Here is a 13,194-nt window from a genome sequence, read left to right as displayed (position 1 = left end):
AGTGAATGGACATGCATCACTGTCATTGGTTACAACCACACAAATGCAAGTCATTCCAAAGTAACTGATGAGGGGAAGGTAGATGTGCTGATTCTGTCTCAGAGCTGGGGGATGAACAAGTAATCACTTGGACTTCATAAAGTCAATGAAGTTAAAGTTGACTCTGGTTGTTTCTTCCTTATATGACAGCCAAGATACCTCGAACCTGTTGACAAATGCAGCCAGTATGTATGTGTTAATTTGGGTTGGATGTTATACAATCTTTCAAGGAACTGCCCTAAGGATGTGCAGAAGCCAGATTGTGGTTTTCGAGGAATGCCTGTTCAAGTTAACACTGATAGCTGTTGTCCAGAATGGGAATGTCCCTGTAAGTCACTCTTTTATTTAAAATAAAATATGGAGCCTTGATCTGTAAATATCAAGTAATAAATTAAAGGGTTATTACAATGGGAATATGAGGTTAAATACTGGAATGAATTAAAAAGAGCTATTCATCAGCAAAGCAGAATTAAATATGCTGAACATTTTGGTACCTTTGTCTTGACATCCTGGAGAATCAAAATTTTTTTTTTTCAATGAAAACATTGAAATGGGATCTTCAGCATGAAAACCAATATTTTTCAGCTGAGAATTTTCAGAATTTTTATCAGTAGAAATGTTAAGATTTCAACATTTTATGAAGAAAAATAAATTAAATACTAACTGTTCTGAAAGACAGAACCCTCAGATTTAATTTAGCTCTAATTGTAGTTTTCATTCATGCTTAGAAACTGCAGAAACTGGTGGATGAGTCTGCCAAGGGAACAAAAAGACTAAAGAGAAGTCATATTTAAAATCTTATATACATATATTTTGCAGATTCATTGCTTGCAAAACCTTAAGTGAAAATTTTCACTAATTTAAACATTCTCCCCGACCCTGGGCACACAGAAGTAGGTTTAGGTATTTCCACTGGGTAACCTAAACACTTACTTCAGCTTGTGGTTCAATATACCATCTGCAGAACAAGGTCATCTATCTGTCTATGAATGTATACGCAAAAGCAAATAATGCTAGAACTGAAAGTTTTTAGAAATGCCCTGTATTCAGTCTTGTGGTAACCTCATTAAATGACAGTTCTTTTTTAGGTCAGTGTTCTGTACTGTCTGAACTGAGTGTTATTACATTTGATGGAAACAACATAGCCCTCTGTAATATGGCTTCCTATGTTTTAGTCCAGTTACCAGGAGAAATTATTGTTGCTCATATTGAAAAATGTCCTGCTAATCAGGTAAGGTTCTTGCATTTATGCAATACTTACAATTGTTCCTTGAATTTTTTGTGTTATAGATTTGAAATTAAGCAAAAATATGTCAATTAAAACTTATACATAAAAGTCACACTCAATCAAAAATGCCAAGTAGTTTAATTTTCAAGGGGCATTCTTAATAATGCTGTCTAGATAAAATAATTTTATAGTAGTAACAATAGTAATTGTTGTGTTATGAGGAAATTAAAATGTAGGAAATTATCAGAGGTGACATAAGTTAATATGCATGTCTCCTTTCAGGCTCTCCACACAGAAGTGTTCTTGTAACCTTGAATTTATACTTTACAATATAGTCAAAGTAGTAAAATATTTTTAAAAGTCACAAAATATTTTGTAGTCATTTTAGGAAAGTATTAATGACTTTATGATGGGTTGTACTTTGCAGTTGTCTAACTCTGCATTGTCTACAGAGGGTAGAGGGGATCCAACCACTTCATTTTTAGATTGTCAGTTTAGGTCAGGTCAGTCTCATTCTTAGAGTCTGTACATCCATTTCCTTTGCATTGTCCACAGCCCTAATTTATGCAGGCCTTGAGCAGCTGGAGAGTCCATCTTCAGTTTGTGGATAAAACAGTCAGTGATGAGGGGCTTCAACAGGCTCCTTTCCTTCCCATCTCTTGTCTACTCTCACAGGGCAGCTGTACACTTGAACTTTTAAGACTGTTAAAGGCAAAAGCCTTGCATTGTTTTAGATGTTTTCTATTAAATTGTTCTCTCATTTCCTGGTTGCAGTCTAGAGGTGGGAATGCAGAACACATACGCAGATAAGCTTTAGAAGTCTGTAATTTTAGTTTTTTAAGAAATAGAATTTGAAAGGACCTTTCAGCATATGCACTGAATTAGCTGGAAATTGTGTATTTTTTATTATTTATAATAAATGTATTCAATGAGTTAATTATTTATCTAATTGTAGAAGAACATTAAAGACAAAGAAAATAGTAATTTACTTTTGCTAAATAAAAATGTTGATGATTATTATTGCACTTCTAATTTATTTTTAATGTTTTCCAGAGTGCAAATTCAATAAGAAAACTAGTAAGTACTTGCTTATTTTGCTGATTTTAAAATACATTATTATTATTATTATTATTATTACTATTATTAAAAAATAATATAAAAATTACAATAGCACTGGCACAGAATTAGAAAAATAATAGTAACTAAGTTTTCTTGTCACTTTTCTTTCAAGGTGCCACCTGCAAACACTTCAGGGCTCTGTTTTAAGAAATTAAATGTCACAACACACACTTGTCAAATACTTATCAATCGTTTAGCAAGAAAAGTAAGTATATATCAACAGCATGTGTGCTCTTAAAAATAGCTTGGAGAGTTATTCTGTTGTAGAATGTGATAAATCAGATTTAAAATACTACAGGATTAGGATTCCTTTTGCAACTCAGGTTCCCAATAATTCATGGTATACTAGAGGCAAAACAATTTACATTTCTGGTACCATGCTTCACTTAAATGTCATTTTTCCAAAATGACACTTTAAAGCTATTCTTTAATGAAGCTGCAAAAGCAGTTCTATACTTCCAGAAACCCTAGAATCCTCAAAGTGATAAATACTGAAGTTACTTTTCTTGCTAGCTGGTAACAAGTCAGAACAGATGACTTTGAGTACCTGGAATGAGGTTTTGTTTCATCATAAAATATGTGATAAATAAGATTTGTTCTTTCCCTAATTAGAAAATATTTTTTTTCCTTATGCTTACTTCATTTGCAGTTTTTGGAAGTGGCACAGGTGGGAAGCTCTCTAATTTAAGCTCTGTGACTGTGATATGTGGTAGAGGCTGTGAAAAAAGTCTTTTGTTATAAAATAGAAATATATATAAAATGTATCATTGCAATCTGGCTTTACCTCTAAAATGTGTTTGGTTTATTTTAGGTAGTCGTGGATTCTGTAATTCAACCATTACCATTTTCAAAAGAGGGACTGAGTGTTCAGGATACTGGTGCAATGTATGTTGTTAATACCCCAGCTGGCATTAGCATCAAGTGGGCTCATGTTACAGGCATCATAGATATACAGTATGGATTACACTCCAACACAACGAGGAAGACAGAAGGACTTTGTGGTGAGATTATAGTGGCAATTTTTTTCTTATTGATTAACTTTCCAATTGGAATTTGCAACTGCCTTTTGTGTCTGTGACCAGCTGTCCCTATAGCTCTTGCTGTGACCCTCATTAACTATGCTGACAATCCTACATGAGGACCTGTGAAATACTATAAATTAATAATAAATTAATCGTTCTGTTTGTGAACACTATGCGCTTTTAAGTAATAAAGTACTTTGCAGAACAAGTAGTGATCAGGACATTGTATCTAAATAACTTTTAAAAAATGTACTTCTTTCTTTTACGTATTTCTGCCTGTTTTAAGAGTTTTGCTGAATCCAAGTGAAGAAAAAGAAAATTTTTAGTGAAGAAGTGGCTGCTAAAGAAGTTTAGGTAATGGTAGTATGTTTCAATGGTTATGGATACAAGAATAACTGTCTGATATTAGCAGTGGCAGCTTATTGCTATAAAAATACTGACAAAAGTCATATCTTGTGAAGCATCCAAGTCTTGTGAGGACAGTGAATTAAGAATCTGAATTTAGACCTCTTGAGTCTGGGTCTAGGGTCCTAAACTGTGCTGAGGTGTCTCAGTCTTGAATTACAATGATAGGAAATGTAGCATGTTTCAAGCTTCCATGAAGCCTTTTTATAACTCTGCCAGTATGGATAATTTGGCAATGTGTAAGCAGGTGATTAAAAATTACTATAATTCAATCATAAATGCTCAATTTCTGGTGATTTTTAATTTTGCATAGTCTACATATTGAGAAGGAAAATGAACTTATAAATTTTTAAACTGCTTTTAGTTTATAAGCAAACCAAAAAATTAAGATATGCTTTAAGTATAAATATAAATAAATCAGGTCTTTAAAATAAATTGGTGTCTTCCACTTGAACAAAAGGAAAGTTCTCCTAAATCTAGTGAGAGAAAGTGAAGACTGGCCCTGCATCTTTTCCCAGTATCATGCCATCTTCTCTATGCATGCTAAAGGAGTGGGACAAGACGAGGACAAATGTAGAAAGAATTATAGAATAGTTCCTCTTTGTGTCATGAGAAGATAAAAAGAGGAAGACTATGCAAGCAAATCCAAACTCATCTTAAAATGTTGCACTACCTGATATTTTGCAGTAAAGTCTGAAGTCTTCTCCAGTGCTTCTTTCCTGTCTTGTGCTGTTTGTTCCTGTCTGGGATTCTGCAATCCTCTTCCTCTCATACTAGAAAAAGTTATGGGACTATGTGGTGAATTTGCTTTATTTTTAAAGCTGTACTAATTCTGCCGTTCTTAGCATGGCCTTAAAAATTCTATTGCCTGCAGTATGTGATCTGCAGCAAGAAGCAGAAGAGTTAAGAATACTGGAAAGTGGTGCTACTGTAAAATGCTTCTTATTAAAATGCAATCTTCTGTATTTCTCCATGCTGTCTAAAGAATAATTGTCTGCCACACCAAGCTAGTCCAGTTCTAACAAATGACCCTTGAGAGCATCAGACTGCAGGGCTGAAAACACAAGGACAAGGCCTTAGGGTGTGCTTCACAGTGCAGATGGAAAGTGAAAACAAGAGAGGAAATTTGCCTGAGCAGTTCCCGAAATGTAAAACTAGTATGGAAGATTAAAGTTTTGGCATTATTCACTTGTTATGTGCTTAAAGAGATCATGTGTTTTAATTGATGAATAAATAGGATAATGAATTCAGGTAGACAATGAATGCCAGGGATCTGGGGAGGTTGATTTTTATAGTGGTTTTGTATTAATAACTGGAGTAAGAACAATATTTTCTCTAGATAAAGCAATTTGTTCATCAAAAGATTCTTTTCATAACTTCTTGACCTTAGAATTTTGAAATAAATCTCAATACAATGTGAAATCATCGGTGATGAACAATTAATTTCAAAATCATCTACTATTACTCCCAAGGAGCTGACTGCCATTCAGTAGAATGAGACCTATTGCCATGTCAGTGAATTTGATACACTTATCATCACATTTTGGCAGCAGTTTTTCTCAAAAGTTGATTGTTGTGAAAGGTACAATGAGTTGTATTGTATGAGCTACTTGTTTTACTAAGACACTGAGCTGAGAACTAAAATAACAAGCAAGCAGTTGGAACTACAGTGGACATATAGCTGCTTTAATTTGAAGCTCAAGTGAGTAAGTTTCATGGGTCACCCTGATGCACTGTTAATCATAACTTATCGACTGCGCTCTTCTTTCCCAAATGAACATTTATGGCATGTTTGTTTGTGCTTTGAATATGATTCTCTGTCTCCAGGGGTGTGTAATGGAGATCCTAGTGATGACCTGAAAATGCAAAACATGACCATTATTACAAATATGGAGGAAATTGAAATGTTCATTAAGAGTTGGGAAATTGAGAAATCTCTTGATGTAACAACCAGGAGGCCAGTAAGAAACTGTATTGAAGATAACTGCACATACTGTATGGAACTGTTAAACAGAAGCATTTTCATCCCTTGTCACAAGAAAGTGAGTATGAGGATCAGAAAAATTGCAGGACCAAATAAAATAATAGTTTTATAATCAAGAAAAGAGTGACTGATACATGCACATTTTTAATGTTTTTGCTTATTTTTATGATTTGACAATGGAATGGGTGATTTAATATCCCTGTCATGTTGTCTATTGTAAACATACATCCATGTTGATCGCTGTGCTATTATGCTGTTTTTTGAAATTACTTAATGGACATTTCTCAAAGAAGAGACACTGGATCATCTTGTCAAGGTAAACACGTTCCAGAGATGTTATTTTTATTAAATGCTTGACATGGATCCCTAGAACAGAAAGCCTCATGCTTCTTCTGCTCACAACAGCAATTCATGCAGTTGCAGACCTATTGGACTAAAGAAATTTCCAGTTAAAAATTTTTGACATAGTCCATATTATGTTGACAATTTTGTAACATTTCTTATAGAAGTCATTATAATTGCTTTCTACAAATTGCACTTTCTAATGGCAGTAGCATACAGCTATAGATGTGGGTAGACCTCTATAGGCCACTAGAGGTGTGTAGTGCAGCACAGCTGCTTTCCAGAATAGAAAATGAGGAATCCCCAAATCTCTGAGGTCTGACTTTCCTGACTTAATTAAAAATAAAGAGTATTAATTTCTTTGTGAGAGATAGATGTGTTCAGATTCCTGATTCACTTCTTCTTGCTCTCCTTTTCCACCCTTTGTCTTTATTGTGTTACATTTTGATTTTCATCACAGGCAAATGTTAAAAGTACTGCACACATATGAGTCCCTTCTTTCAACTTCCTAAGACCTCTCCTCAATTTCCTGAGGTAGAAAAAAATGCAGGGAGTTCAAAAAGGAAGAAACTAAAGCAGTTTCTTTTATGTAAAAAAAATTAATAGATATTTCCCACAGAAACTTAGTGGGAGGGAGCAGTGATAAGCAGTTCAGAAACAAGAAGATAGAGCAGCACCAGTGAGTAGTAGGATGCTTTGCACAATTGTTTTGACATATCTTATTTTATAATAATTTAAAGAAATCTGAGGATTCATAATACCTACTGCATATATGTTCCCAGGAGAACTCTGATAGTACATCTTTTCCTGGTTTATAGCAAAAACTGATATATCATCAATAATTTCAAATTGATGATTCATTCTTTATGAAATTTGTTTTCTTTCATATACATGATGGTGGCAGAGCCAGTATGGATGGAGTGTATTGTGCACTTGGTAGCATGAAAAAGCTGGTCAAGGATAGGTAACAGGGTCATCACTAATTCAGGGTCATCATTAATTCACAGCAGGATTGTCTGGAAAATATAACAGCCATGTTTAGCTGAGATTGTTCACTTTTAGTTGACAGGGCTGTACTGAAAAGTTCTTTGAAGTAGTGTGACAGTCTCATTAGGACTGCATTCTCTGTCTACTGATCAGCATAAAAAAATCTGGCAGTTTAAGTTTTCCAGAATGAGTGTTCTGACAAAAAAGTTACTTTTAAATTTAGACACTGCTAGTGCTTTTTTCCCCTTGTGGATGTATTGTTTTTCTTAATTGCTGATTTATTTTAGTTACAGGTAGTCCTTATACTTGTTACTTCCCAATTTTAATATGTTCCTAGGTGTCACCACAGGAATTTTGTGAGAAGATGTGGATCAACAGTACTAATTTTTGGAATTATGAGTGTGATGCACTTTCTGCATATGTAGCTTTATGCAACAAGCACAACATCTGCATTAAATGGAGGACACCTGATTACTGTTGTAAGCAGATAACATTATTTGTATGCATATGTGGCTTTAGTGATGAGTTTTTTTAGTGATTAAGTGTTTAGTGATAAGTTAAAATACGTTTCTTTCTATCACTCTTGTAAGAAATATCTCATTTTATCATTACATTGCTAAATCAGGGTACAAGTCTTAAGAAGAGAATACACCATTTAGTCATGAATGAATTTAAATCTCCATTGAATTAGCTGCTTACCTAAAGTACTGTTAAAAGAATAAATGTCTGCTTTCTGTGCTAACTCACTTGTTATTGCTACCTATTTAGCCAAAGAAATGCTGAAAGGATACAGAAGCACTCAATATCTTTTTTTATTCCTTGCAGCATTGAGCTGTCCTGAGGGCAAGGAATACCAGCCTTGTGTGCAACCCTGTGAAGCCAAGACGTGCTTGAATAAATGGTTCTATGAAGATTCTCCCTGTTCCTATTTAAGGGAAGACTGTGTGTGTAAAAATGGTACTATTCTGCATAGAACAGACTCTGACCTCTGTATACCAGAAGAAAAATGTAGTAAGTACAGTAGGACAGAGTAGTTTTGCAGTTATATAATATTAATCACAGTTATATTGACAGTTATTCATAAGACATAAGCTGAAGTTCTATGTCAGTCCTCAGTAAATGTGAATCTGGTAAAGGTCCCTTCAACAGAGCCTACCTTTTTCTCAAGCTACAGCTGTTTGTGCTTTCAGTTAACCTGGGTGTAAGAACCAGCACTGATGTACCTCTATTGGGGGAAAAGTGACGGTTGCTCTTCTTCTCCCTTGACAGCCTAGGAAGCAATAACATGGGCAGGTTCTGTCCCCTCACACATTTTCACCTACAGGAAAAATTTTGCTCCTTTGGGGATTTTAAGGTCATCATCCTTTCTTGAATTATTTTATCATAATGCTCCACAGCCATATTATTTTGTGCAATAATTTTACTGTCTGCTTGTTGAAGGGATATGTTTTTTTTCTTCCAGCATGTACAGACAGTAAAGGACAACCCCGCTCTGCTGGGGAGATCTGGAATGGGTCCATGAGAGGATGCTGCATGTACAGTTGTTTAGAAAATGGAAGCATTATTGCTGTAGAACCTGAATGCAGTGAGGATCCACCACCAGTCTGTGAAAGAGAAGGGGAAGTTCTACTCCATGTCATTGAAGAGAGAGCTTGCTGTCCTAAGAAAGTTTGTGGTATGTACCACACGTGTTTTCTGTAACAGAAGTATAAAAATAAGTGCTTCACATTCACAGGCAGCTGACAAATTTCAGAATTAAATTTTTTAGAATTTTTTCAAGTACATGTGACTGGTTGGGTCAACAATAATTCTTTATAAGAATTATTCACTGAAATAAGTTTTTCGTAGAAGTCCACCAGTTAAACAGAACTTCTGTTAAAAATTAATTTTTAAACTCTTGCATGGAATTCATTTATAAATTGATATATATATACTCAGTGATAGAAGTACCTTGGTATTTGGGGACATCATCTTGCTTGCTTTTCTTTCTAGTGCTTTGATGTGATGAGCAGTATCCTCTGATCTACTGCTGTTTTCCAGAAGCTGTTTTTTGGGAGCTGATCACTAAGTACTAATATTCTGCCTAGCCATGGTTGTTAAGAAAAATAATAACCTTACTGCTCCTGAAACATTAAGCAAAATACACTAATTTCTTCATAACATCTTCAAGGAAAATGAGACCATATGGTCCAGCTGATATGGTGCTTTTGCCTATTAGATGCCTATAACCACTACTGTATTGTCAATTTGCTCAAGAAATATCAGTGGGACATTATAGTTGGCTTCATGCATAGGGAGCAGAGCAAGTAAATACCAGCTTTAAGAGGAATATAACTAGTTGCTTTGATTGAGCTCAAAGGTCTACATGATGTTATGGAGTGAATTTTAAGCTGACTTGGTCTACTCTTGTTTTATGGAACTCTGTATTAGATGATATAAATAGCCTGAACTATAGGACTTGCACTTATATAATTTTAACGACATAAAATTTTTTTTTTATCCCACAGAATGTAACATGTCATTGTGTGATGCCATTATTCCAACATGCAAACCCAATGAAAAATTAGTGGTAGGCTACCACCCTCTGTCCTGCTGTCCACAGTACCGATGTGGTAAGAGAAATACAAAACCACAGTTAGTGGAAAGTTTTCCAAACTTGTATTATATGTTGGAAGATAATTTGCGTTACAAGTTGTTTTGATTTTTAACAGAATGGGCACTGTAAACAGCACCAGGCAGAGATACATGTTTTCTCCAGTATTTTTTGTATTTTTGTTTTGTGTTACTTCTGATTTGCAGTCAATTTGGGGTATTTTATTTTACTTAGCATATGAAGAATATGTTTTCTTTATCTTTTTTGTATTGTTTCAATGACTCCTTTTAAAACAGTGTTTTTTCACATCCTACAGAATGTGATCCTTCAGTTTGTTTTAATGCCTCCCAGCCCAACTGCAGAGAAGATCAATTTATTGTCGAAGCAAAACAGGAAGATCCCTGTTGTTTCTCTCATCTCTGTGGTAAGAAGCCTGTAATATTTTTTTGGAGAGCTGAGGAATAGCCAAGTATTTACAAAAACAGACTATAATCCTAAAAGAAATATTTCAAGGCTGGAATTCTTGGAATAAGATTTCACTTTGTATAGGTTTTATATCCATAAAATCCTTAAAAGTTATGTTATCTGACTGACAAATGCAGTTAGTCAGATGGAATTCTGATGTGCTTACTTTTTAATATTTAAAGCTTTGTACATACCTGTTTTTTTTTTTTTGTTTTTTTTTTTAATTTAGTTTGTGAATCCTGTATTGAACCCATTCCCTTGTGTAGCGAAGGGGAAATTCTCACTGTAGACCTTAACACCATTCATTACTGTTGTCCTCATTACTATTGCGGTGAGTGTAACTGTTGTGAGTTCAATGTGCCACCAAATTCAGTAAAAATGGCAGGCAGTGTGTATGTGTGCAGGGATTTGTTTAGGTTTGGCAGTTAGGGTGGGCTTCACGTGTAGATTAAGAGGTCCAAATGAGGGTATAGAGGTATCAAATTTGACATAGATTCAAATTTCTTGGTATGCCCAGTGGTGGTCTGACAAACCTAGCCAGTGGAGTCTGTCTGGTTGCAGACAGAATATGGCTATCTTCACAGTGATCTAAATACTAGTATATTAATGTGGCAATGAATCCCATCCTTGGAGTATAAATACACAGTTGTTCCTATATTAAAACACATTTAATAAAACAGTTTCCATGTTGTTTTTCCTGTTCTACCATTCACTAATGTTTAGACACTTGCTCTGCACTTTTAGCTTCTAGGGGAAGGAGTAGACCAAGGGTTTCAAATATGGCTGGGTTACTATTCAAATAATGAGCAGGCAGAAGAGAAATATTTGCAGTGTAACTTAGTCCTTTTCGTAAATTGTGCTATACATTTTAAAGTAACATCTACAAGTATAACTGTTTAATTTAGATTAGCTTACATCCTATTGCAGTCTTTCAGGTAATTTCAAATAACTAAATTGACTTCCAGTAAGTTTGGAGTTTTGTAATTTTTACTTCAGTTGTTTCTGTAATTTGGTCCTTTTTCCTAGTACTTTCACCCAGGTGAAATTTTCTGCAAAAGCCTTTGGCATTTTTTTTTCCAGTTCTGGCAGGGAGAAACTTAGATCTTAGTGCGTGATCTTCTTTCACAGTCCCAGTAAGTTACTTCTGATAAGGGAGGTAGTATTTTCTTATTAGCATCATATTTGGAGGGCAGCTGCTCACTGTTATCTTACAGAAGTGCACTTTACAGTACATTTCAAGTCCATGTTTATCAAAGATTGGGGTTTAAGTTGTCTTTGGTACTGGTTATAATCTTGAGTAACTCTGAAGTAGGAAGAATATTAAATGATTCATGTTTGATGTTCTCTGAAAATTTAAATATGTTCTAAGACAACTAAAATCACTTTTGAAAATTTTCATTTAGTTTTTCATTCCAAGTATTATTCAGATGCTTAAGAAACACATTTATATAAAATAATTCTATTAAAAAAAAGTTTATCAAAAGTAATGTAAGCTGGGAAACATGAAGGAAAGCTGATTAAATTCTTATATGTCTTTTCCCCTCATTTAGTTTGTGATGAAAATCTTTGTTCTGAGCCTCCTATGATTTGCACAGATGACATGACACCTGTGAAGGAAAAAATACTTGGGCAGTGCTGTCCCGAATGGCACTGTGGTAATTATTGCTTTATTCCTTAGTCACAGCTGTTGACCAAAACTGTCAGTTAGCTAAGTGATTAACACAGTTTTCTTTATCTCCTCAGAATGTAACTGTGAAAATGCTACTATGCTGACCTGTAAATTGGTAAGTGGTGTCTTTTAAATATTGTTAGTAATGGTGTTGAACTGTCTTGTTCCTCCCTTTTGCACCTCTTGTTAGTTTTAAGTTAGTTGTAAAGAGTGAACAGGGACAAGGTGGGATTGTCTTCCAGCCCCAGCTCAAGCATGTAATTCTAAGTGTCTGTATAGTGTTGTCAACCATTCCTTGGAGAGATTTCACTTTGTGTGTTGTAAGGTGGAAAAAGAAAAAAAATCAACTGTAGTTAAATCCTCAGTATTGATATGAAACAATATACTAGTGAGGCTTTCCACATAGATAATTCACATTTAAAAACATAATTAATGAGGTATGAGCTTTATGATTATGTGTATCATCTGAAGAAATGTGTTGTTTTGTTAATCATTTATGCTTTTGATTAAAATTATTTTAATTGAGTTTAGTTGATATGAGAAGTCATAAATATTTTGCTTCTCATGTAGTTTGTCATAATAGGGATTGTGATCTAGAAAATAATTGTGAGTGAATGCTCAAACTGCCATTAATACCATAGTGACCATATTTTCCTGATCCATTTTTCCTTATGTGAAAACAACATACTGTAAATTCTATTAAGGAATTTTAGATTTAAGTAACTTTCACCTATCTTTCAGAAGAAAATTCCTAGGAAGCAATCTTTTGCTAATATATTTGTTATTGAAATAACTTTGTATCTCAGGAAAAAATGCTATTTATTGACTCTGCTATTTTATGCATGCCTACAGAAATTGAAGTGCTGTTTTCTGTTTTAAGAGATAAATCCACTGAATAACTCTGAGTGTGCTACTGTTTCTCAAGTATATTGCAATTTTTCTCTTTTATAAAATCAGGGGTGGAAGTGATAAAAGTAATATTTTACATTTTTAGAGAAAAATTATCTGCTTAGCACTACATTTAATTGTGCATGAATTTGCAAACTTTTATTTTTCTATACTCAGGGAGAAGTTAAAAAAATAGATAGCAGTGTTTCCAGTGCTTGTGGATGCACTCACTACATTTGTGGTAACTTTTTCATATTCCTCATTGTTGTGTTTTATTTTTTAACTGAAAGGTTGTGCAAAGAAAGCAGAAATAGGGTAATTGTAACCTTCTTAAATATAAATGCTCTTTTATCTTAGTTTGATGTGTGCCCATCTAGTTATGCAATGATACTCTCTTTTCTGAATATGAATAGCAGGCTTTGCCTGCTAACCCACCCACTCTGTGTCAGTTCT

General features: G+C 34.3%; 1 protein-coding gene across 1 annotated transcript in view; it reads left to right on the top strand.

Annotated features, from left to right (window-relative positions):
• Window positions 1-13,194, top strand: part of OTOGL (otogelin like) — an 88,134-nt gene that overhangs the window by 63,826 nt on the left and 11,114 nt on the right. The window contains exons 37-51 of the mRNA XM_056482054.1: window positions 190-367; window positions 1,128-1,270; window positions 2,321-2,344; window positions 2,499-2,591; window positions 3,198-3,387; window positions 5,641-5,855; window positions 7,464-7,605; window positions 7,952-8,137; window positions 8,589-8,801; window positions 9,634-9,738; window positions 10,036-10,143; window positions 10,414-10,515; window positions 11,735-11,839; window positions 11,928-11,968; window positions 12,919-12,982. Of these exons, the coding sequence (XP_056338029.1) occupies window positions 190-367; window positions 1,128-1,270; window positions 2,321-2,344; window positions 2,499-2,591; window positions 3,198-3,387; window positions 5,641-5,855; window positions 7,464-7,605; window positions 7,952-8,137; window positions 8,589-8,801; window positions 9,634-9,738; window positions 10,036-10,143; window positions 10,414-10,515; window positions 11,735-11,839; window positions 11,928-11,968; window positions 12,919-12,982 (1,909 nt within the window). The remainder of the gene's footprint in view (window positions 1-189; window positions 368-1,127; window positions 1,271-2,320; window positions 2,345-2,498; window positions 2,592-3,197; window positions 3,388-5,640; window positions 5,856-7,463; window positions 7,606-7,951; window positions 8,138-8,588; window positions 8,802-9,633; window positions 9,739-10,035; window positions 10,144-10,413; window positions 10,516-11,734; window positions 11,840-11,927; window positions 11,969-12,918; window positions 12,983-13,194) is intronic.

Source organism: Oenanthe melanoleuca, chromosome 1A (genome assembly GCF_029582105.1).
Source record: "Oenanthe melanoleuca isolate GR-GAL-2019-014 chromosome 1A, OMel1.0, whole genome shotgun sequence".
NCBI classification, from domain to species: Eukaryota; Metazoa; Chordata; class Aves; order Passeriformes; family Muscicapidae; genus Oenanthe; species Oenanthe melanoleuca.
This window is presented reverse-complemented; position numbering and strand designations above follow the sequence as displayed.